The 24,293-nt window shown below is 47.2% G+C and overlaps 1 protein-coding gene across 6 annotated transcripts in view; it reads right to left on the bottom strand.

Moving 5' to 3' along the window:
• Positions 1-295: 295 nt before the first annotated feature.
• Positions 296-24,293, bottom strand: part of TMEM44 (transmembrane protein 44) — a 35,760-nt gene continuing 11,762 nt past the window's right edge. The window contains exons 7-11 of one of the 6 annotated variants that reach the window (XM_047874122.1): positions 22,289-22,417; positions 20,334-20,438; positions 15,128-15,286; positions 4,405-4,437; positions 296-1,652 (exon numbers count right to left, since the gene is read on the bottom strand). In XM_047874122.1, coding sequence (XP_047730078.1) covers positions 1,542-1,652; positions 4,405-4,437; positions 15,128-15,286; positions 20,334-20,438; positions 22,289-22,417 — 537 coding nt within the window. In that variant the 3' untranslated portion in view covers positions 296-1,541. Of the gene's footprint in view, positions 1,653-4,404; positions 4,438-12,242; positions 12,516-15,127; positions 15,287-20,333; positions 20,439-22,248; positions 22,418-24,293 lie in introns of those variants that run through there. The other 5 variants (XM_047874125.1, XM_047874126.1, XM_047874123.1 and 2 more) reach the window with 5 other exon arrangements.

Here is a 24,293-nt window from a genome sequence, read left to right on the forward strand (position 1 = left end):
ATAGAAAAGCCTCACCAACCAGGTGTGGCCTACCTGAGGCATGTCCGTCACCTTCCTACTCTGGTATCAGTCATGGCTACCAATTAGCCACAGTTTTAAGTGCCAGCTCCCTAGGCTCCACGGCCTGGTTCCTTGCCAGCCTCTTCACCTTTTAGCCACTGTTGCACCACCCATTCTGGCCACATCAGACTCATCCTTCCTTGACGAGATTCCATCCTTCCTGGTGTCCAGTCCTCTGTAGGATTTCATCTGGAATGCTCTCCCCACCCCATCCCCCACTCAAATCTTCATCTTCTCTCAAAGAACAGCTTCTGTGGTTAAGATCACAAAGCAAAACTGGCTTTAGCAAACTCCATTACAAGACACCCAGGGATCAAAGCAGTTGGATAAAGGGGATAGAGTTCACTTCCAGCTTAGAAGGCACTCAGAGGATTAGTATCTCCACAGAGATCTATGGAACCAATCTGCTTCCCTGAGGCACTCTCTTCGTTGTGCTGGGATCTGCACTACTCCTTCGGAGAAACTGGGCAGCTGTGTGACTGAGTCACACAGGCTGCCAGGGGCCATCCTGGAGCAGAGCTGTGTTTCTCGGCATGTCTCCCAGTTCCCCCTTGTGGCTGGCTTTTGTGGCCGTGCTGGGATTCAGACATCTCTGTACTACACAGTGAGATGCCTCAACTCACTCAATCAGGATTTATTCACTCCAGTGTTCCTCCCACCTTGGCCCCATTCCCTCCCTCTTTTCCCCCTCCCATGATCACAGTATCAAAATAATCCTAAAACGGGATTGCTGTGCTTGAATTTGACACCTCCCACCATGCCTCCCACCCTCCACATGCTTTCATGTTAGCTCCTGAAGCAGACAGTCCCCCTCACCTGCAAACCCTGCCCAGCACACACCTTGCCAAGTTGGAGCAAGTGCTGGTATCTAAGGCAATTTGTTTTGCTTGCCCTTACAACACCACCGATCTTATAAACTTCTGGTTGACCAAGCAGTCCTACCTCTAGCTTCCAGAAGAAAACCCAAGTGGGTGACTGGAAGGGCAGGAGCCAGGTCCCATTAATACCAGGGATCATGTCTCAGATCTCCAGTACATGTTCCCACCCCTCTCGTCTCCTGGGCTTAGCCAGGTCTTGCAGAATGAGGCTGTACTGAGATCCAAACACATTAGCTATTTGTTAGATGTTCCTGTCACCTAGCAGATATTGAGAGTATGGCTGAATCTGAAAGGAAAGGGAAGAGCAGGTCCAATGCCCTTTAGATGAAGGTTTCTACTTTGAAGCAAGAGTGGTCTGTGAACTTCTGATCTTCAAAACAAACCACATGCCTGGGTCTGTCCACAGGACCCAAGGTCTTAGCTCCATTCTGAGCTGTGATGCAGACCAGCCAAGCTCAGTGACAGCTCCTGGTTCTTCACTTTCACGGGCGGCCTCTGCGGAAGCTTAAATTCCCGCCATGGGTGTCACTGCAGGTTGATCCCTGCTCAGTTCCTGACACAGGCTTGACTAAGGGCTCTGAGCTGATGGGCTTGCTCCTGGTGTTACTCATCAGATGTCAAGACCACTGGCCCCATGGAGCACCTGTGCACCTGGGATCTGAGCATCTCCACGTTGTCTTTGTTCCCTTCAAGATTTACATCTTCAGGGTCCCACTGTGGAGAAAAGACACAAATGGTACCTTGGTGGAACAGACTCTTCCCATCTCTTACAATGCCCCACCCCAAACAATAGCTCCAGTCCTGGTTCTCATGACCCAGGCACAGACAAGGAGAAATAAGGACAGGTTAATCAGGCCTAACGGGACAAGTATAAGTTTAAATCAAGGAATTAATGGACAGCCACCCTGAACAGACCAGCCCCACTTCCCTTCCTACCCCCCTTTTCCATCTTTACTCTAGTGAGACTGAGTTATGTTCCTTTTATCCTGAGACTTCCCACCTCCATGCCTAACTCATTCCTGGAATAGACCAGGCAAATTCAACCCTTTCTTTATGGCCCAGGTAAGTACCTCCTCTTCCAGGAAGCTTACCCTGACTGCTTTCACCCATTGAGCTCACCCCCTTCTGTCTTTGTACTGCCCATACCCTTCATTTGCAGCTGAACATGCACAGCCCTGCCCTTTCTCTGGGCACCACCTTGTCCTTCCAGGGAAATGATGAACTTCTTAAGAGCAGGGCACCAGTTTGCGCTTGCTACCTGCCCCTCCTCCCACCATGCATTTCCTGTTAACTTGAGGCTCAGCAGACTTGTCCAAAACACTTAAAGCTTGATTCAGAATGGTGGTCACTGGCAGAGAATATTTCATTACTCTGATTCAGACAAGTATGGGAAAGGTTAGGAATAAAAGGTTAAAAACAGAGAAGCAGTCATAGCATTGAGGACACTGTTTGCAAAGTCCTCCTATTGTTCTCATGTGACAAATGACAGAACTTTGCACATGGCCAAGAGCAGGGAATCCTTGGTGAGTCTAGCCATGGGGGCAAGTGGGGGTTGGACTCAAATCCTCTTTCTGCCACTAACTTGCTTTCTCTTTCTTGGGCCTCAGTTTCTCCGCGGGTAACCTGGAGTGTTGGATCAGTAACTACATATGATCTCTTTAGTTTCTGAGTTTCTATGACTAATGATTCTGAATGGCAAGGTTACATTTACATTATTAAAAGACCCAGGAAATAATATAGGAAAGGATGTGTTAGCCTAGACCTGACTATCTGTTTGGACAAGAAAACATAGCCAGTCGTGGACATGCACTCCACGAAAAACACTCCACCAGCAGGTCAAACTTAAGCTGAATAAAACAGCCCAGTCCTTAGGGGTCCTGGATAAGGTCTGCAAGGCTCCCTGAGCCACTCTGGGCATCACTGAGAGAAATGCCCCTACCATGCCAGTTGTAAAATACAAAATGTGGCTTTGTTTTGAATAGAAAGGAAGAGCCCAATTCAATTAGTGATTTACTGATAACTGAGTTCTACTACTTGCTGAGTAAAAATAGTATCACGTTGGGGCACCTGGGTGGCTCAGTCAGTTAAGCGTCTAACTTCGGCTCAGGTCATGATCTCATGGTTTGTGAGTTCAAACCCAGCGTTGGGCTCTGTGCTGACAGCTCAGAGCCTGGAGCCTGTGTCTCCCTCTCTCTGCCCCTCCCCCGCTCACTCTGACTCTTTCCCTCTCTCAAAAATAAATAAACATTAAAAAAAATAATAATAATTTGAAAAATAGCATCATGTTAAAACAGTCACCTCATCCCCAGTGAGCCTGCAGGCCAGGGACTAAGCGGATCGGGTTGGTGCTGCTCGACCCCCAGTACCTGTTTGGGGCTCTGCCAGCCCTTCCAGTGCTAACTTCTTATTTACTTGTGGTTGCAGACTTGGGGGGACAGCAAGCAAATCCCAAGTTAAAGAGCCCCCCTGGCCCTTCAGCCTCTGTGGTACAGGTGCCGAGCAGTGGAAATAGGGGCCTGTTCCATTCTTTGAGGATGGATAGTATGCTTTTCAATATATGCTGTTTCCAAGCTGAGGCCCATGTTCTAGATCACAGTTCTCTGAGTGTGCTATGGATCAACCTTACCAGAAGCAGCCAGGATGCTCATTAGGAAGGGTGATGCCAGGCATCCTAGACCCTATCTGGTTTGGGAACTAAGGTTTAACATTTTACCAAGCTCCTTGCATGATTTTTAGCTGCCCTGATATTTCAGAACCCTGGCTCCAGCTCCTGAAATGGCGTCTTAAGAGTTGTTCTTGCTACTTACTCCTGACCAATTCAGCTTCGGGAAAACAGAGCCACTTTGATCAAGTGCACTCTTTGAAGTGGGTTAAGCCTTTGAAAGCATTTTAAATCTCTTTCTTCTGAATCCCCAGAATAACGTGTTTCAAAATCTCACTTTAAGCAATAAAAAAACATTGCTGGAATCCAGGCATAAAGAAAATTTGAGCAAAAGATGATCTTACCAGAAATAATCCTGGGAGACGACATGCACAGGTGTTTGTCATAAAAACATGTGCTTATCTGTCCCTCGCAGGCAAGGGTGGCAGGGAGACGGCTGCCAGCTGCCCAAGGTGACAGTGTTGGGGAATGGTTATCTCCACCCCTGCAGCCACCCCAGCACCGCCACCAGTGGTAACCTACAGCTACTCCACTTGTCCATGGACCTTTGTTCCAAACCATGCTTCTCCTTGGGTTACACATCTTCGGAGTCCCTACCAGATGGTTTGGGCACAGCAGAAAGAACTCTGAACTGAGAGAGCCTGGAAAATCCCCTGATCCTCTGACTCGTCTCCGTTTTCATTCTTTCTTTAACTAAAGGAATGTGGCATGGGCCCGGCCATCCAAGGGGGGGAGATAACAAAAACAGGAAATGGAATCAAGCCACAGGATGTCCCTTCTGGAATAGAGTATGATTGTCCATACCTGCTCCAAGTTTAAGGCTTCCCAATACTTCTGCTGCAGAATAAAAAAAAAGAGATGGAAAAAAAAGTGTTGGAAGGATTTTGCCAGCATCACAGAGCAGAGCAGAGCTCAGCACCAGCACTGTCTGCTTGGTGAGCGAGGAGGCAGGCCCTTCAGTGATCTGGAGGCAGAGGAAAAGCTGACTTCAGCAAGCAGAAAGGCAGCGGCTATGGTGGCTACAATTTAGCTAAATGATCAACAGGATAATTGTGATAATTAGGAAGGGCTGCAGGTCCTTGGAAAAATTATACAGATTTAAAAATTACTATTATTAGGAATTATTATCAGGCATAATAATAAATCTTCCATTTATTAACCACATGGCTGAGATGAGTCAACTCAAACCCATAAAACTAAAAGAGATGCAAATAAAATCCCCACCTCAAAAATATAGGACATTTGCTACCAGCCAAGATTCACTTTTAATCAGCCTTTACTGCATGGGTGGTTCCACCCCAAGGCTCAAACATGCCTGACTCAGGTTCTTGAAGGGTGGTGTGACGGTCCGCTCTGGTTCGTCTGGCACCTCACGCAGTGCCTGGGAGACGTGTGTTTCTGACATAGAGCGCTTATGAACCTACAGACGTCTGTCGTACCGATCTGTCAATGTCTGTCAAATTGAATAGCTGCCAACCTGCACAGTCCACAGGACTTGCCATTGTTGTCTCACATTAAGACAAATCCTCCGGCACAAAAACAGACACTCAGATCAATGGAACAGAGGAGAGAACCCAGAAATGGACCCACAAACATGGCGAACTAATGTTTGACAAAGCAGGAAAGAATATCCAATGGAATAAAGACAGTCTCTTCAGCAAGTGGTGCTGGGAAAACTGGACAGCGACATGCAGAAGAATGAACCCGGGCCACTTGCTTACACCAGACACAAAAATAAACTCAAAATGGATGAAAGACCTCAATGTAAGACAGGAAGCCATCAAAATCCTCGAGGAGAAAGCAGGCTAAAACCTCTTTGATCTTGGCGGCAGCAACTTCTTACTCAACACGTCTCCAGAGGCAAGGGAAACAAAAGCAAAAATGAACTACTGGGACCTCATCAAAATAAAAAGCTTCTGCACAGCGAAGGAAACAGCAAAACTAAAAGGCAACTGACGGAATGGGAGAAGATATTTGCAAATGACATATCAGATAAAGCGTTAGTATCCAAAATCTATAAAGAACTTATCAAACTCAACACACAAAACACAAAAAATCCAGTGAATAAATGGGCAAAAGACATGAATAGACACTTCTCCAAAGAAGACATCCAGACGGCAAACTGACACACGAAAAAATGCTCAACATCACTCATCATCCAGGAAGCACATATCAAAACCACAATGAGATACCATGAATGGTTAACATTAATAACTCAGGCAACAACAGATGTTGGTAAGGATGCGGGGAGAGAGGATCTCTTTTGCACTGCTGGTGGGAATGCAAACCAATGCAGCCACTCTGGAAAACAGTATAGAGGTTCCTCAAAAAAATTAAAAATAGAACTACCCTATGACCCAGCAATTGCACTACTAGGTATTTATCCAAGAGACACAGTTGTGCTATTTTGAAGGGACACATGCACCCCCATGTTTATAGCAGCACTGTCAACAATAGCCAAAGTATGGAAAGAACCCAATGTCCATCGATGGATGAATGGATAAAGAAGATGTGGTATTTATATACAATGGAGTATTACCTGGCAATCAAAAAGAATGAAATCTTGCCATTTGCTACTATGCGGATGGAACTAGAGGGTATTATGTGAAGCGAAATTAGTTAGAGAAAGACAAATATCATATGACTTCACTCATATGAGGACTTTAAGACACAGAACAGATGAACACAAGGGAAGGGAAGCAAAAATAATATAAAAACTGGGAGGGGGACAAAACATAAGAGACTCTTAAATATGGAGAACAGAGGATTACCAGAGGGGTTGTGGGAGGGAGGATGGGCAAAATGGGTAAGGGGCATTAAGGAATCTACTCCTGAAATCATTGTTGCACTATATGCTAATTTGGATGTAAATTTTAAAAATTTTTAAAAAAGCCTCTACTGTTCAATTATTTTAAATTTCCGTTTAAAAGATTTGTTTTAAATGTAAAATACTTTTAATAATTATTTTTAATTAAAAATCCAACACTTTTTAAAACATTTTTTTTAATGTTTATTCATTTTTGAGAGGGAGACAGAGCATGAATGGGGGAAGGGCAGAGAGCGAGAGAGAGAGAGAGAGACAGAATCTGAAGCAGAATCCAGGCTCTGAGCTGTCAGCACAGACGTGGGGCTCAAACTCACGAACCATGGGATCATGACCTGAGCCGAAGTCGGACACTTAACCGACTGAGCCACCCAGGTACCCCAAACCCAACACTTTAAAAAAAAGTAATCTGTGTGTCCAATGTGGGGCTCAAACTCACAACCCCGAGATCAAGAGTTTGCATGCTTTACCTACTGAGCCAGCCAGGTGCCCCTTAAATCTCCATTTTAAACAAGTTTTTAGGGGCACCTGGGTGGCTCAGTTGGTTGAGCATCGGACTCTTGATTTCAGCTCGGGTCATCATTTCATGGTTCGAGGGATTGAGCCCCTCATATAGCTCTGCACTGACAACCTGGAGCCTGCTTGGGATTCTCTTTCCTTCTCTCTCTCTGCCCCCCTTCTGCTCATTCTCTCTCTCTCTCTCTCTCTCTCTCTGTCTCTCAGAATAAATAAACATTAAAAGGGCACCTGGGTGGCTCAGTCAGTTGAGCAACCTACTTGGGCTCAGGTCATGATCTCACGGTTTGCGGGTTCGAGCCCTGTGTTGGGCCTTGTGCTGACAGCTCAGAGCCTGGAGCCTGCTTCGGATTCTGTGTCTCCCTCTCTCTGCCCTTCCCTGCGCATTCTCTGTCTCTGTCTCTCTCTAAAAGATAAACATTAAAAAAAGTATACATACAAATTTTTAGTTGTACATTTTTCAGTCATACATCAACAAAAGAATGTCCGATGAACACCCACGGACATATCTTATTTGCTCTAGCTCCCCAATTTTTTTATTTGTGTAAATATTTTTAAATAAATGATTTAATCTGTAAATATTTTAGTATGTCTCTCATAGATAAGGACATTTTAAAAAAGTGTTTATTTATTTATTTTGAGGGAGAGAGAGTGTGCAAGTAGGATAGGGGCAGAGAGAGAGGGAGAGAGAGAGAATCCCAAGCAGACTCTGCACAGCAGAGCCGGATGCGGGGCTCGAACTCATGAACTGTGAGATCATGACCTGAGCTGAAATCAAGAGTTGGCAACTCAACTGACTGAGCCACCTACGTGCCGCATGGACATTTTTTAAAAAATCCTAAGAACAGTGCCATTATTAGACTTAACAAAATTAGTGATAATTCCATAGTATTCATCTTTTAATGACATCCTGCTGGGGGAGGGAGACATAAACTGAAAAAAAAAAAACTACAGGACTAATTGGAAAAGATATGAAATCACAAAAAAAATGACAGTTCTACACACACTGCAAACGACAGAAATGTTGGTGAGAATGTAGTGGTTGAAAAGTGAAGTAACTTTTACAAATGTAACCGAACTAAAGAGACAAAAGAAAAGATGCTAACTTTCACCTTTAGAAAATACAGACGTTCATGCAAAAACAGCGACAGTAATCTGATGTTACCACAGTGAGTAGCTGTTTTGTTTGTTAAAAAAATTATTAAATGCAATGTGCTATACTGAAAGAGAATAAGAATATTAATTGAAAAACTGGTGACATCCAAATAAAGTCTCTAGTTTAGATGATAGTAATGTACTAGTGTTAATTACTCAGTTTTGATATTAACGTTATAAGAAAACAGGTGAAGGCACACAGGAACTTTCTGTACTACCTTTGCAACTTTTCTGTAAATATAAAATTATTTCAAAATAAAAAAACTTTATTTAAAGTCAAGCAAATAAATAAGCAAACAACTAAACAGGCTTACGTGTCCCTCAAATGGATAAGAAACCTTGAAACTTCCTTTCCAAATCTTCAGCATCATAATCTAAAATTTAAGAACCCTGCCCTCTAGTGGAAGTAGGAGAAGTTCCTTTTTTAAGCCAACGATGATAATGTGCCTAAGGAGTGCAATTAACCCAAATCTTGGTAACTGAGATCTCTCTCCATGCCCGTAAAAGTAAAAATAAAATAACATTTTTCTAATCCTTTCTTAATTTCAAGAGCAAAATGTGTTAATTTTTGTACAGATTTTTCTTCAAAAACAAAATGATTCTCGCCCATGAATTTTACCCCAAGAAAAAGCCCCCATCCATGAACAGTTCTTGATTAGCCCTCTGAAATACAAACACATACACACACAAACCAAAATGTGCCAATGGCTTTTCTCCCTTGAGTATTACCACAGATCTTTAAATTGTCTTTAGGACCATGATTCTATCACCTCCATGAACCACACAGCAGGTAATATTTCAACTCAGCTCATTTCTAAAGGCACACTTCTTTCTGCTTCTGAAACCAAGAAGCAACCTGTAGCCCCTGTTTACCAAGCACGCAGTATATTTTCCTTTGCTCCTGAAGGCTTTTAGGAAACCATTGAGGAAACAGGGTCACTTTCCAGGATTACATTTTAGACCGTGTCATCTTACATTTAGGGAGAAGCGACTTTTCCCAAGACTGGGGAGGTGACATGGTGTTGGACTCAGGACAGATCATAAAATTTTTTGCTTCCTCTGACTATACAATGTTAAGACTGGCCAGGCACACACCAGCTACGATTCTCTACCAGAATTCACTAAGTGGATTTCCTTTTGACCTGGAGCCTTTACAGACTTTAAAACAATTACTGTATGCTTCAAAATTGCACCCTTCCTATTTCTCTAGTTCATTAAGCAGTTCCATAGCACTTACCCCAGATCGAGCAGGGATTCACTTCCCCACGTGTTCTTTCCTCCTCTCTACCTGCCCTCTCTGCCTGCCCTTCTTTCCCAGCTGTTGTGGGGAAGATGGAATGGGGGATGGGAAAATGCTTCACAGGCCATGAAGTCTGTATGCAAGAGCTGGGCTTCTATAGAAAGTGTCCCCCCCCCCCCCAACACCCCCCTTGTTACTGGTGGCTCTGGGTCGTTTAACCGCTCAACCTCTCCTTGTTGGGGGCTGAACGGGCCCATTATAAACTGGATCAGCGAGAGAATTCTGACCTACAGCGGGCTGGTTTCTTTTACAAAGACGACAGACAGCTTCACGTCAGGGACATTCTGAGGCTGGGACAAAGGGGTCGAGACAGAGAAGTCCTGTGTATTAAAACAGTGGGCTGCAGGGTTAGGCAGGTGCACCTCCAAACTCCAGCCACAAGGAGAGACAAACACTGTATTTAGGTCAATTCCCAGTGGGAAGGCCTTGGCAGCCTTGGCTTCTATTCCTGATTTTTTTTTTAACCATTTTTTTCCAGTTTTATTGAGATAGAATTGACACATGTGACAAACAGTGTGTTCCTCACTGTTTGCAGTAAATGTTATTCAGATGCTTCCCTGAAAAACCGAAGTGGTCTAGGGAAGGGCCAGAGTGGGCATGATCAAGGCTGATTCAGGAGCACAGGACACCGAGAGGTGCCTGAGTGGCTCAGTTGGTCAAGTGTCTGACTTGGGCTCAGGCCATGATCTCACAGTTCATGAGTTCAAGCCCCAAATTGGGCTCTCTGTTGTCAGCACTGACCTGGCGTCAGATCCTCTGTTCCCATCTCTCTCTGCCCCTCCCCCACTTGTTCTCTCTCTCTCTCTCTCTCTCAAAAATAAATAAACATTAAAAACAACAACAACAACAACAGGGGCGACGGTGTGGCTCAGTCGGTTAAGCGTCTGACTTCAGCTCAGGTCATGATCTCACTGCTCATGAGTTCGAGCCCCGCATCAGGCTCTGTGCTGACAGCTCAGAGCCTAAAGCCTGCTTCTGATTCTATGTCTCCCCCTCTCTGTCTGCCCCTCTCCTGCTCACACTCTGTCTCTTTCTCTCAAAAATAAATAAACATTAAAAAAAATTAAAAATAAAATAATAAAAACAACAAAACCCCCAAAACACAGGACACCCAGTAAACGTGAATTTCAGATCACAAATAATGTTTTAGAATAAGTGTGTCTATCTGAAATTCAAACTTCACTGTACATCTTGTGTTTTTTGTCTGCTAAATCTAGCAACTGTACTCAGGAATACAGGAAAGGCTTCCTGGAGGGAGCGGGATTTAGCCAGGGCCTTGAAAGGCGGGAGGAGAAGCAGAGGAACGCAGAGAAGAACTTGGGAGCTGGCCCAGGCCAGCAGGTGAAGTGTGCCGGACTTACACTATAAGCAGGAAGAAGCCACAAAGGCCTTAGGGCAGGGCGGGCATGGGGCGGGGGTCCAGTGTTGCAAGGATCCCAGCAGGACAGCAATGGAAGGAGAAGAATGGAGACAGGAGGCAGTTAGGAGTGCCTGCGCTGGTCCCGGTGGAAGTGGAAGGCTCTTTCCTGGACTTCGGGGCCAGAGGAAGTTTTCCGAGGGCGGCAGCGAGGCAGACCCAGCAGCCCGAGCGGCTGTGCTATCATGATACTTTTAACAGGTTTGACTCTTGTTTTCCCGATGGAAGCCTTCCTACTTCCAGGAAGTGACTCGGCACTGCTAGCCTCTACTTGCGTCCCCTCCACAAAGACACTCACGCTTAAGGGCATGGTGCTAAGTGGCACCTTCAAGACGGACCGGTCCAAAGCTGGGGTTGCAGGGTGAGCATCTATGGGAACGGTGCTCTTCACATCCCAACCTTGTCGGAGCCTTACCACCCTCCCTGCAGTCATTATCTCCACCTTCAGAGAAGGGCCAGAGGAATGAAGGAGTGCTGCCCAATTCCACGGCCTTAAGAGTGCATATCCGAGCCCACCCCCAGCCTGCTTCCCACGACGCTATGTGGAGCACCTCTGGAAGTCTTGCAAAGCACCAGTTGCACCCATTTGATCTTCCCAATCACCCTGCAACACAGGTAGGGCAAGTCTCAGGATACCTATGTACAGGAGAAGCTAAAACTCAGGAGGTCCGGTGCAGGCCCAAGGCTGCAGGTCAAAAGCCCCCGAGCCTGTGTGGTTCCTGGGTCAGGGCTGGGTCTCCTCCACAGCCTGTCTCCCTTTGGGGGCCTTCCGGGGAGCCTCTCTGCTCACCCCGGGGAAACCAGGTAACTGACCACACATTTCAGGAAGTATTGTTTCTCACTGCCTCACTGCAGGTGGCGCCCCACTCTGGGAAAGACCCAGATGCATGGAGGGTGTAAAACCACATCCTGGACTTGATTTTTTTTTATTATTATTTTTTTAATGTTTATTTATTTTTGAGAGAGAGACACACACACAGAGTATGAGCAGGGGAGGGGCAGAGAGAAAGGGAGACACAGAATCCGAAGCAGGCTCCAGGCTCTGAGCTGTCAGCAGAGAGCCCGACGTGGGGCTTGAACTCACAAATCGTGAGATCATGACCTGGGCCGAAGTCAGAAGCTTAACCGACTGAGCCACCCAGGTGCCCCCTCCTGGACTTGATTTTGACCTTTGGTACCTATTTCTGGCGTCTTTCATATTTGTATGTATTTTCTTCTAAAGTTAGCACTTTTCTAGCCTATATAAATATATATTTATAAAAATATATGTAATAAATGTGTACACAAATATAAATGTATATATAATAAATATATATTTAAAATCTTTATTTAAGTATATTCTATTACATATATAACTATATGTCATATATATATATGTATATATAGATAGATAGATAGATAATCTTTTTCCTTAAAAGAATGACTTGGATTTAAAAATGGCAAACATCCAAAGGAATGTGTCCTCGTTCCTGGTGCAAAGGCAGGGTTTGGAGAGGGAACGAGCAATCTTGGTTGTCAAGAGACTTAGGCACAGAATTAGCAGGAACACACAAGGACCTGACCTTCTTCAGAGACAGCAGTCTGTGTTTGGCCCTCTTCTCATCCTCCACACATGTACACACAACACAGACTTTGTTCCATAGACAGAAACAGCCTTCTTGCAAAATTTCTACAAAGCTTCTTCCACCAGGTCTATGGCATTGCTAAGAAGCACAGCAGGGAGAAATGACTAAGCACTCTCGCATCACAAAGCTGGACTCAAATCTTTGCTTGCATCCCAGAGGCAGAAAGAAAAAGAAAAAGCCTTTAAAAAGCACAGGAACGGTTTCAACGCTGGAAGAAAGTCCACCCGGCGCTCAGCACACAGGTGCTGGCTGTCCCGGAAAGCGAGAAGGCCACTCTGGAAAGCCCTGAGTGGGGCTGGAGGGCTGTTCTGCGGGCTGAGCTGGGGCAGGTGACTTTATAAACATACATTCTTTTTAGCATGGGCAAAAGCCTTCATTTCCATTTGCCTAATTTATCTTGTTAATGTGTATTTATTTATTTGGGGTGGGGGGAGCAGGGAGAGAGGGAGAGAGAATCCCAAGCAGGCTCTGTGCTGTTGGCACAGAGCCCAGCATAGGGCTCAATCCCACGAACCATGAGACCATGACCTGAGCCAAGACCAAGAGTAAGATGCTCATCTGACTGAGCCACCCAGGAGTCCCCCATTTGCCTAATTTAAAAGTGTGACCCTGTCCCCTTGGAACTTATTTAGTTTGAAAAACATGGATGTCTAAAAAGATAGAGATACCAGAAGGGAGAAGGACAAGGACCACAAATCACAGAAGGGCATAAACCTGCCGCCAAGACCAACTTCCCAACGGTTCAAGGTCACTGTCTAATCCTTACCTCAGCTTTTGCTGCCCTGGTTTCCACAAAGCAAATACTGCCTCTGGGTCTCCCCAGCCCCTCCCTGACTCACTGACTTAACTGTCCTTTCTTCTCACTGAACACACTTTGCCCTCAGGCTCATTCTTTCCCCTTGAACCTTGGATTTCTGCCAAGACCGCTGGATCCAGGCTGCCAAGCCACGTGCGCTGGGTGTCCTACAGATTCTGAGACTGGATCCAAGAAATAAACAACACCGAGTGACATGGGGATACACGGACCCCAAAGGGTCCTCAGTCTGGTGCAGAATTGCTCCCTCAAAACCCAGCTCTTAATGGCTCACTGTGTTCTGGAATCGAGGGGCAGAGGAAGGTGAAGGTGGCTCAGGCCCCACTCCTAAAAAGCTCATGCCCAGCCTGGCTGGGGGACAAGCCGCTACAGCTCACCAGATGACACGGCGAACAATGGAAGTTGTGTAAGAGAGTCGTGTGTGCTCTGGCACCCAAGGGAAAGAGCCATTAATCTTGTGTGTGTGTGTGTGTGTGTGTGTGTGTGTGTGTGTGTGAGAGAGAGAGAGAGAGAGAGAGAGAGAGAGTTTGGCGGGATGGAAGTAACTTCACACAGCAGGTGGCATCTGAGTAGGATTCTGACATATGGAAAGAGAAACTGACACACGGGCCAGGGAAAACCCCAGGAAGAAAGGCCCAGAGGTCTGGGTACAGGGAACAGTCCATGGCCAAGGTGGACAGCTAGGGCAGTGGGGAGGGGTGGGTGGGCAAGGCACATAAGGCTGGGGTAGTTGTGAAAGGTCTAGAACCTCACATTAACCAATCGGGACTTTATCCCACAGATCAGTGGCTCTGAGTCTTTTGGATTTGGGGTTTCACAACGAGTTCAAGAAGTTTGGGGGCTTATCCAAGATGGCGAAGTGGCTGTTTTGCAAAATAAAGCTATTAAAACTAACACCAACCCCCCCTTACTATTATCATCATTTTATAAAAGGGCATTTGAACTCCAAAATAGTAGAAAGCAAACCCAGGGTGAAGGGCTGTCCTCCTTCCCCCACCCAACCCCTGCCAAAAGACAGCAGACACTCTCCTGTTGACATCATGTGCCTACTACCCTGTCCTTGCTCTCATTTTCCACAACACGAAACTTCCTCACAGAACAGAGCTGGGAGCCACAGCTGGGGGACAGGCAGTGACCCAAGAGCTCGGACCAGGGAGTTACACCTGTCGCTGGCATCCAAAATATGACATGTGTCTTGCTCACAGATCCAAAAACTCAAAATGATGACAGTGCCAGGCATGGTGTCCACCACGGGGCTCCTGTGTATGACCCTGAGGACACCGCAGGTGTAGCTGCTGCTCCTCTCTGGAAGGGATGCTCCACGGTCAAATGGGTTTGGGGAACACCCAGACTCTAATAAACATTAATTACGTGTGTGTTTATTTCTGTAAGACCTGAACGTGCGGGTGACTCTTTAAGATGGGACCGTGAGGGGCGCCTGGGTGGCTCAGTTGGTTAAGCGTCCGACTTCAGCTCAGGTCACGATCTCACGGTCCGTGAGTTTGAGCCCCGCGTCGGGCTCTGGCCTGATGCCTGGAGCCTGCTTCCGATTCTGTGTCTCCCTCTCTCTCTGACCCTCCCCCGTTCATGCTCTGTCTCTCTCTGTCTCAAAAATAAATAAATGTTAAAAAAAAATATTAAAAAAAAAAATAAGATGGGACCGTGACATGCAGTGCTTCCCTGACTCATTTGACCGTGGAAACCTCTTCTCAACACACCCCGCGTGGGCGCTGCCCCATGCACGCCCCTTCACTGTTTGGCAGGTGGGAGGCCAGCGTGGGCGGATTAGGGCACAGCAGCTCGAGCACCGTGGAAGCCCCGGCAAGTGTCAGTGAAGGACAAGCCATGCACCTGGCGGGCAGCAGCGTGTGAGTACCTCAAGGTCGGAGTTGATGGAGGAGACTTCGCAGGAGCTGCTGGAAGACACGCGGGCCCGGATGACCTGAACGGGAGGGTAAGAGGGCGGCTCCTGCAGGTTCGCGTCTCCAGGGTTCATCTGTCCATCGCCAGGCAGCCGGGTGGTGCTGCAGCCTGCCTGCAGGGTGTGTGGGCAAAGGGCAGGCAGGGAGACTTAGTCTACTTTATTTCTGAATTGTCGAAGCATTCACATACACTGGTGTTTAGAAGGTACCAAAGGGTGGCTGAGTCGGATGAGCTCAGACTCTTGATTTGGGCTCAGGTCATGATATCCTGGTTCATGGGATCGAGCCCTGCATCTGGCTCTGTGCTGGCAGTGCAGAGCCTGCTTGGGATTCTCTCCCCCCCCCCCTCAAAATAAATAAATGAACGTTTATGTTTTTTAAAAGGTACAAAAGGGTGTAGAATGCGAGGTCCGCTCCCACCTGAATTCCCCAGGCACCCAGTTCTCCCCAGGGGCAACCAACGCTCAGTTTCTTGTGTATCTGTCCAGATAGTCCATACATAACCTATCGAATGCAGATATATGACTTCCCTAGTTCTACAAAGGTTGCCAGCACATCTACACTCTCCTATGCACCTTTCTTTTTCTCACTTAACAATGTGTCCTAGAGATAGCTCTAGAGCAGAGGCTTTTGTTTTTCTTTTTGTTTCTTTTGTGGCATCATGTAAGTGTTCACAATCTGCTTAACCTGTCCTCAAACTGATGGACATTGCATGCTTGTTTGCTTGGCTGTTTTTTTTTTTTTTCCGAGAGAGACAGAGTGCAAGTGGGGTAGGGGCAGAGAGAGAGGGAGACACAGAATCTGAAGCAGACTCCAGGCTCTGAGCTGTCAGCACAGAGCCCGACGCAGGGTTCCAACCCACAGACCGTGAGTTAATGACCTGAGCAGAAGTTGGATGCTTAACCAACTGAGTCACCCAGGAGCCCTCCAATCTCTTGCTTTTACAACACTGACTGCGATAAATTATACCATACACCCAAGGTTTCAGGGTTTTTAAAGGACCAATTTCTAGAAGTGGAATTGCTGGATCAGAGGATACGTGCATTTGTAATTTGGATAGCAACTGCCAAAATGCACTGCATGGGTTCATACCCACCAACAGGTGGGGAGGTTAAAGGGAGGAAGAGACTTACAAGATTTGTATCTATCACCTATCTATCCATCTGCCCATCCATCCATCCATCCATCTGCCCATCCCTCCACCATCCATCTGTCCATCCATCCATCCATCCATCCATCCATCCATCCATCCATCTCAGAGAGAGCTTCCCCCACAGAGCTCCTGGGGGCTGTCAGAGCTCCTGGAAGCTCTGTTGGCCAGGGTTTCAGAGTGGGCAAGATTTGGGTCGTTCCACTGACACATCACAGGGCAACAGCCTGCCTTCTGGATCCACATCTTCCACAATGAAGCACATGCCAAGGTATGTATCTAGCGAAGGGGGTGGTAATCCCTGCCTTGCCTCATTTGAAGGGGTGTCACAGGGCTCAGATGTAATGCCCTGGACACATGAGAATGGCTACTCGTACTGGGCCCCAAACCACATGGGGCTCTAGCCCTGGATGGGTTAAGTACACAGTTTCACACGAGAGTTGGCTAGACAGGCTAGGGGGTGGGGGGCATGGGCCTCCCAGGCAACATCAACGATAGATTCTTTTTTTTTTTTTAATTTTTTTTTTAAGTTTATTTATTTTTGAAACAGAGAGAGACAGACCATGAATGGGGGAGGGTCAGAGAGAGAGGGAGACACAGAATCGGAAGCAGGCTCCAGGCTCTGAGCTGTTAGCACAGAGCCCGATGCGGGGCTCAAACTCACAGACTGCGAGATCGTGACCTGAGCTGAAGTCGGACGCTTAACCGACTGAGCCATCCAGGCGCCCCCATCAACGATAAATTCTATAAATTCCTCAGGGCCCGACCAAGTCTGAATCAAGAGGGAAAATGGAGTTTTCAGATGCTCCAAGCCATTGATCCCCAGGACCCCAAGGTCCTTAGCCCCTCAGCTCAGCTGAACCCAGCTGCATCTTCTAGAATACCCTTCCTTAGGACAGTGCCCAGTGCCCAGGGGGGCCTGCTGAGCAGACAATAAGTGCCCCTGCGGTCCTTGTTGTCCACTTCCAGGTGGCTGTGCAGATGGGACATACATCAATGCACTTGCCAACAGGGGACCTATTTCACCACAACCTTGCCCACTGGGACATTCTCATGAAAAAAAAAAAAGGAAAATTTTGCCAACTGAGCAGGCATGAAATGAGCACAGAGAACTTGTTCTCTTTTTTTTATTTTTTAAAAAAATGTTTAATGTTTATTTTATTTTCGAGAGAGAGAGAGAGAGAGAGAGAGCATGAGCAGGGGAGGGGCAGGGAGAGAGGGAGACACAGAAGCCAAAGCAGGCTCCAGGCTTTGAGCTGGCAGCAAAGCCTGATGTGGGGCTCGAACTTACAAACCACAAGATTGTGACCTGAGCTGAAGTCGGATGCTTTACCAGCTGAGCCACCCAGGCGTCCTGAACATGCTCTCTTTATGAATCAGACGGGCTTTATCTGAAACCCATTCCTGTGCTTCTCTAACTATGAGATCTTGGGCAAGTTACTTCACCCTCTCTGTGCCTCAATTTAAAATCCTAATACAATGATTAATTATTAGACAATAAAACAATATAAATAATAATACTTAATGAGAATTTGCAGTAATAATAATTTTTAAAAACCCAACCATTTATCAAGTGCTTCCTTGGTGTCAGACATTATGCCAAGTAAGAGGCATTGTTGCATAGTGGTCAAGGGCACAGACTCTGAATCCTGGTTCTGCCACTGACAAGCTGTGTGACCTTGGGCAACTTGCTTAATGTCTCTGTGCCTCATTTGCCTTATCTGTAAAATGAGGTTAATACCTCAGGGGTTGGCGGTCAGGTTTACGTGAGTATACAGAGCACGTAGACCAGTACTCTAAGCACTATGCCCAGCACAAGAAGCATCACAGAAGTGTTGCCTGTTATTATTTTCTCAGAGACTGGCAAATAACCCTCAATAAACAGGCTACTGTAGAAGGGGTGCCCCTGGCCCTGGACGGCCAGGCTGCAGACTCCCTGCTGGGAGCTGTCTCAGGGACACCACTCGCCCTCTGGCGGACACGGAAGGAAGAGGCCAAGTGCGAGTATTTGCTCAAAAAAAACGTGCCAGAGGCCTCAGTGGAAGAGAATGAGAAAGAGGGACACACTCTTCTTTAATGGAGTCTGTTCTGCAGGAAGAATCCACTCAAGCTTCAGGTATTGCGTTAGAGTGAATGCAAGTTTTGCACTATTGTGTTTCTGAGGTTTGAGGATTTAAACATTTCTAGTGCAAAACACTGGCCAGATGCTGCCGGGGTTCCCTGTGCCTTCCCCAGACTTCCCATCTAAGAGGCGTTTAATGGCCGAAATGGGCTCTCAAACCTGTGGGCCTGTGAAAGCAGGCGCTGAATCTCCCTGAACACACTTATGTCACATAGCGTTACTTGCACGCACTTTCCAAGGAACCACAGCAAAGACTGAAACCTATCTCTCAGGCCCAAACTCTCCGAGCACCCGTATGTCCCAGCTCCTACTGAGCCCCGTATGAGCTACCTACCCTCAGTGGTAGCTGAGCGGCGGCTGCTACCACTGAACTTCATGCCACGCTCCAAACATCCTTTACTGAGGGCCTGTGGCCCGAGGCACCAGGGTCTCGGCAAACAAGACAGACAGAGGCAAAGTTTCTATCCCAGCAGGAGACGGACAACAAACAAAAGTAAAAGACAGCGAGAAGTACTTTGCAGAGCATTTAAAAAGGCACATTTAACATAGAGAAATAGCACAGAGGGGTGCAGGCTACTTTTGAGTGTGCAGTCGGGGGGTGGCTTTTGGAGAAGGTGACATTTAGGTTGAAGGAAAGGAAGGAGGCAGCCGTATAAAAAAAAATGGGGAGGAAGAGCACTGGAGGCACAGGAACGGAGGGAAATCCCAGGCAGCTAGGAGGAGTGAACGAAGAGAGAAGAGACGTGGGCACAGTCAGAGAGAGAGGGAATGCTCGGCTCGTGGGGCCTTGCAAGTCTGTGTAACTTTAGAGTTTCTTCTGTATGAAATGGGAAGCCAGAGGGTTTCAAGCCAAGGAGGAACACAAGGAATCGCCCCTCCTGGCTGCAGGGTGCAGGTGGCGGGGGTGGGACAAGATTAACAGTGGAGACGGAAACGAGGTAGGAGGCCGTGGGATCTATTTTACACCAAGTAAACAGGAGACTCACACACGGACTGGACGGGTGTAGGCATGCACTGAGGGGGAGAGAGGAATTCATTTCCTAGGATGGGAGGATGGGGGAGGAAGAGGGAGGGCACGGAAATCCCACGTTCTGTTTGGACACCGCAAGTGTGAGGTGCCACGTGGGGACGGGTGCCCAGACTGAACACTGAGGGGAGGAAAGCATGGGGAGCTGGGAGCGCGAGCGCCCCATAAGCCAGAAGCAGCCGGTGGCCGAGCGTGTTGAATCTCAACAAAGACAGAGCTAACCCAGGATTTAGTGACCCTGAGGCCACTGGAAACCTCCACGAGAAGTCGCAGTGGGTGTGGGACGACGGGGCGGACTTCCTGTCAGCTCTTTCCCTCACTTCTCTAACGTTCTTGCTCCTGGGAAGCCCTGTGTGCAGGCCGGAACCCCAGGAGTCATCGGGAGCCCTCAGCCTCTCTCACCCTACACCCTCACGCCCCCAGCACTCTGCCCGCCAACCCCCCACTTGGTCTCTGCCTCTCCACCTGCCCCAGCCTTGCCCCTGCTTCAGGCCACACCACCTCTCACCTAGACTTATCGGCGCCCCTCACTGACTGCCTTCTTTCTACCTCCTCTTTCCTGGTCTGCCCCCCAACCTTGCCTGAGAGACACCTCTAACAGGCGCATCTGACCCTGAGTCTCTAGTCCTGATGCCTCCTGGACTCCTGTCCCTCAGGATGACAGTCAGGTGGCACGGTACGAGGATCTCTCGCTTGCCTCCTCTCCACCCTTTCATCTGTCCCCCACTGAGGCCTTGGAGACCTCCTGCCTCCTTTTACATGCTTTCTTGTCTCATCGTGCCCATCCTGCAGCTAAAGTGTCACCTCCTCCGGGAAGCCTTCCATGACCACTCCCCACCCCTCTGGACTCCGGCCGCTTACCTGCTGCACGGGCTCGATGGTCAGCTCCATGTAGCGACTGATGGCTGCCATTGTCCTCAGTGATTTGCAGGGTGGTAATGTGGTGAGAGGCACCCAGTCTGAATTCTTTCAAGTGGAGACGGGGAGGTAAAAAGAATTCTCAGTCAGGAGACTTTTTCTAAAAACAAGACCCCGTTCCTTCAAAAGCATCTCTAAAATATTATTTCTGTTTTTTCATGGCCCATCTCCCTTTCTGCTTCCTATAAGCTGTATCTTATCTCTGTCTTTGATGTCACAGTAGGTCAGGGGTTCCCAAACTTGGCTGCACAGTGGAGTCACCTGGGCATCTTAGAAAACAAAACAACTGATGTTTAGCTCTCCCAGCAGACGTTCTGATTAATTGGTATGGACGTGACCTGGAGAGTTTCAAAGCCCCTCACTCCCCTGCAGATGATTCTAAAGTTTGGGCCAAGTTTGGGAATCACTGCAGTAGGGGCTAAATGCTTTTGTAAAGCAGTGGTTCTCAAACATTAGTGTGCATCAGAAGCACCCAGTGCACTTATTAAAACACCCTCAGTCTGGGGCGCCTGGATGGCTCAGTCGGTTGAGTGTCCGACTCTTGATTTCGGCTCAGGTCATGATCTCAGTCTTAGGACTGAGCCCCTTGTCAGGATCTGAGCTGAGCCTGCTTGGGATTCTCTCTTTCCCCCTCTCTCTCCCCTCCCTTGCTCTTTCTCTCTCTCTCAAAGTAAATAAAATTAAATTAAAAAAAATAAATAAAACACCCTCAGTTTAAGATTGGGTAGAGCTGATGGAGCCCTAGAATTGCATTTCCTGCAAGTTCCCAGGCGATGTTGGTGTGGGGACCTCACGCTGAAAACCATCACTCGTAAAGAACCGTGGAAGCCATTGCAAAGGCTCTGTGTCATCCCTTCAGAATGCCAAGCCACACAGGGCTCTCTCTCTTTAAATACTTTAGCTCCCTTTGGGGATAGAATTTCGTCAAGTTTCTAGAATGGAATGAAAATAACCTCCCATTAGAGCCTCCACGGGAATGTGGAGCTTTGGTCCAAGCTCTTACATAAACCCCTTTACCTTGGCCGCGCCCACCACTATCTTCTGTTTTGTTAACTCAGTCAGATTACATTGTTAAACCTAGAATATTCGAAGGGATGGACCCAGTTCACTCACTCACCTTCTCTGGAAGAAAAACAAGGACAGTGAGGAGCCTAGGTAACAGGTGAGATTTTTTCCTCAAGAAATTATCTTAGAAAAGAGGGAGCTGCCTTATGTTCAAGTCCTTACAAGCACTCTTGTATCATGAAGCAATTTCTCAGCTTTTTGGAACCAAGGACTTTTGGCAAAGACAAACTGAGAGTTAGAGTAAGTTCTGCCTACTTAGGTCACCTGTTAAAATCGGTAAGGAGACAAACACATTTTCTGGTACGATGTATATGGGGGATGTTACTGTAAACAGCACCTTTAAAGATCAGCTTTTTGGCAAGATCAACTGAAAAAAAAAGGGCTGTGTTAGTGATGGTTACGATGTATACGTCAGAGACGCATGTGCAACTAGGAATACATGTTTTTATGAAATAGGGTAAAATCATATTATTTCTAAATTAACCTATTAATTTATGTAGTATGTGAACTTATATATATGAGGAAGTTACTAACTAGCTTAAGCGGACATTTAACAATCTCATCTACATTGCTCAAAATACATTAAAGTTTATTAAATGATCTCAAAAACCCATTTAAAAATATGTTGTAGTTGGGAAAGTGGAAGATCCTATTTATTCAGGGCATCCTTAGCACTGGGCATAAACAGTAGCGTTTTGGGTTTGTTTTTTTTTTTTCCATAAAAAATTGTAGTAGTTTTTTAAAGTGACCAACTGTCCTAGCTCGAGAAATGCCCAGCATCCTGCGCACAGACCCCGGTGGGCCCAGCAGTTTTCCAACCGGCGAGACCTTGCCTCCTGGCTTTCTTCCTCTTTGTCTGTGCAGGTCAAAAGGGCCTGGGTGTCGGGGCTCTCTCTGGCTTCAGGGGTAAACCCCAAGGCCCGTCTCATCTTGCTCTTCATCACCCAGGAAAGGAAAATGATCTGAGAGGTAGAGTTAAGGTGCAACAAAGCACAGCATTTCAGCCACCCAGGGCTACCTTCGCCTCTGCACCCCAAGGGCTCTCTCTCCCCAGATGATCCTGCCTGGGTGGGCCCCAAAACAGACATGAGCTCATTTAAGAACAGAGCAGGTCTGACTTTCTCCACATTTCCCCCACGAGGACTCAGCAGCCAGCAACACCTTGCCCCCCAACAAGCACTCAGTAAATACTTGTTAATCAAAAGCATTTTGAAAAACACCTTCCTTGAAGGGCTTGGCTTGTCCCTTGAAGGGACAGTGCATGGAGTGGGTTGAATAGTGTTCCTCCCCTGCCCAAATTCATATCCATCTGGAAACTCCAAAAGTGACTTCATTTAAAAATAGGGTCCGGGGGAGGGGCGCCTGGGTGGCTCAGTCAGTTAAGCGTCCGACTCTTGGTTTCAGCTAAGGTTACGGTCTCAGTTTTGTGAGTTCTGGCAGCACAGAGCCTGCTTGGGATCCTCTCTCTCTCCCTCTCTCTGCCCCTCCCCCACTCATTCTGTCTCTGTCTCTCTCAAAATAAATAAATAAACTTTAAAAAAAAAAATAGGGAGCGCCTGGGTGGCTCAGTCGGTTAAGCATCCTACTTCGGCTCAGGTCATGATCTATCTCACAGTTGGTGAGTTCAAGCCCCGCGTCGGGCTATGTGCTGACAGCTCAGAGCCTGGAGCCTGTTTCAGATTCTGTGTCTCCCTCTCTCTCTGCCCCTCCCCTGTTCATGCTCTGTCTCTCTCTGTCTCAAAAATAAATAAAACATTAAAAAAAAATTAAAAAAAAAATAGGGTCTTGGGGCAACTGGCTGGCTCAGAAAAGCATGCAACTCTCAGGATTGTGAGTTTGAGCCCCACACTGGGTGTAGAGATTACTTAAAAATAAAATCTTTTAAAGGGCACCCCGGTGGCTCAGTCAGTTGAGCGTCTGACTTCAGCTCAGGTCATGATCTCACAGCTCATGAGTTCAAGCCCCACTTTGGGCCGTCAGCGCAGAGCCTGCTTCAGGTCCTCTGTCCCCATCTCTCTGCCACTTGCTCTCACTTGCCCTCAAAAATAAACATTTAAAAGAAAATAGGCATCTCCCCCTTAAAATAAAATAAAATCTTTAAAAAAAAAGGGGGGGGGTGTTTGCTGATATAATTAAGATGAGGTCACAGTGGATTAGGGTGGACCCACAGAGCTACGTGAAGGGAAGAAGAACATGTGATGACTGAGGTAAAAAATGAAATTACACTGCCCCAAGCCCAGGAGCACCAGGAGCCATCAGACGCTGGAACAAACAAGGGAAGATTCTCTCCCAGGGCCTCCGGGAGAGTGTGGCCCTGCCTGGACTTTGGCCTTGTAGCCTCTGGAACCGTGAGAACACATTTCTGTTGTGACAAGCCACCAACGTTGGGTAACTTAATAGGGCAGCCCCAGAAAACTAGTACAGCACAGGAGAAAATCACAGTTTCTAACGATTTCTAAACTATTTATGATAAATCCACAGGTGCTTCATACACAAATTACCCGCTGTCCACCTCTCTCTCTGCCCAATGTCTGAGCTTAGCTTGCCCTTGAGGTTCTCACGTCAAGGTCACTGGGGTGTCATCACATCAGGCGACAACCCCTGGGGAACCAGAAAGCAGTCATTGACAAAGGGCAGCCCTTGTCAGCTTTGATCTCTGCTTCCCCAACCCAAGGTTCCAGTGCCAAAGACAACAGAACGGGATGATCACCCCTGCGTGGCAGGTCAGCTTGCAAAGCCCCTTCCTAGCCTTGTGAGAAGGACAGGGCAAAGATGAGGAAAACGGGTTCACAGGAGGGTGGGGACTGGCCTGCGTGAGGAGCAGCACTGAGACTGGAA

This window comes from Prionailurus viverrinus, chromosome C2, assembly GCF_022837055.1.
Source record: "Prionailurus viverrinus isolate Anna chromosome C2, UM_Priviv_1.0, whole genome shotgun sequence".
NCBI lineage: Eukaryota > Metazoa > Chordata > Mammalia > Carnivora > Felidae > Prionailurus > Prionailurus viverrinus.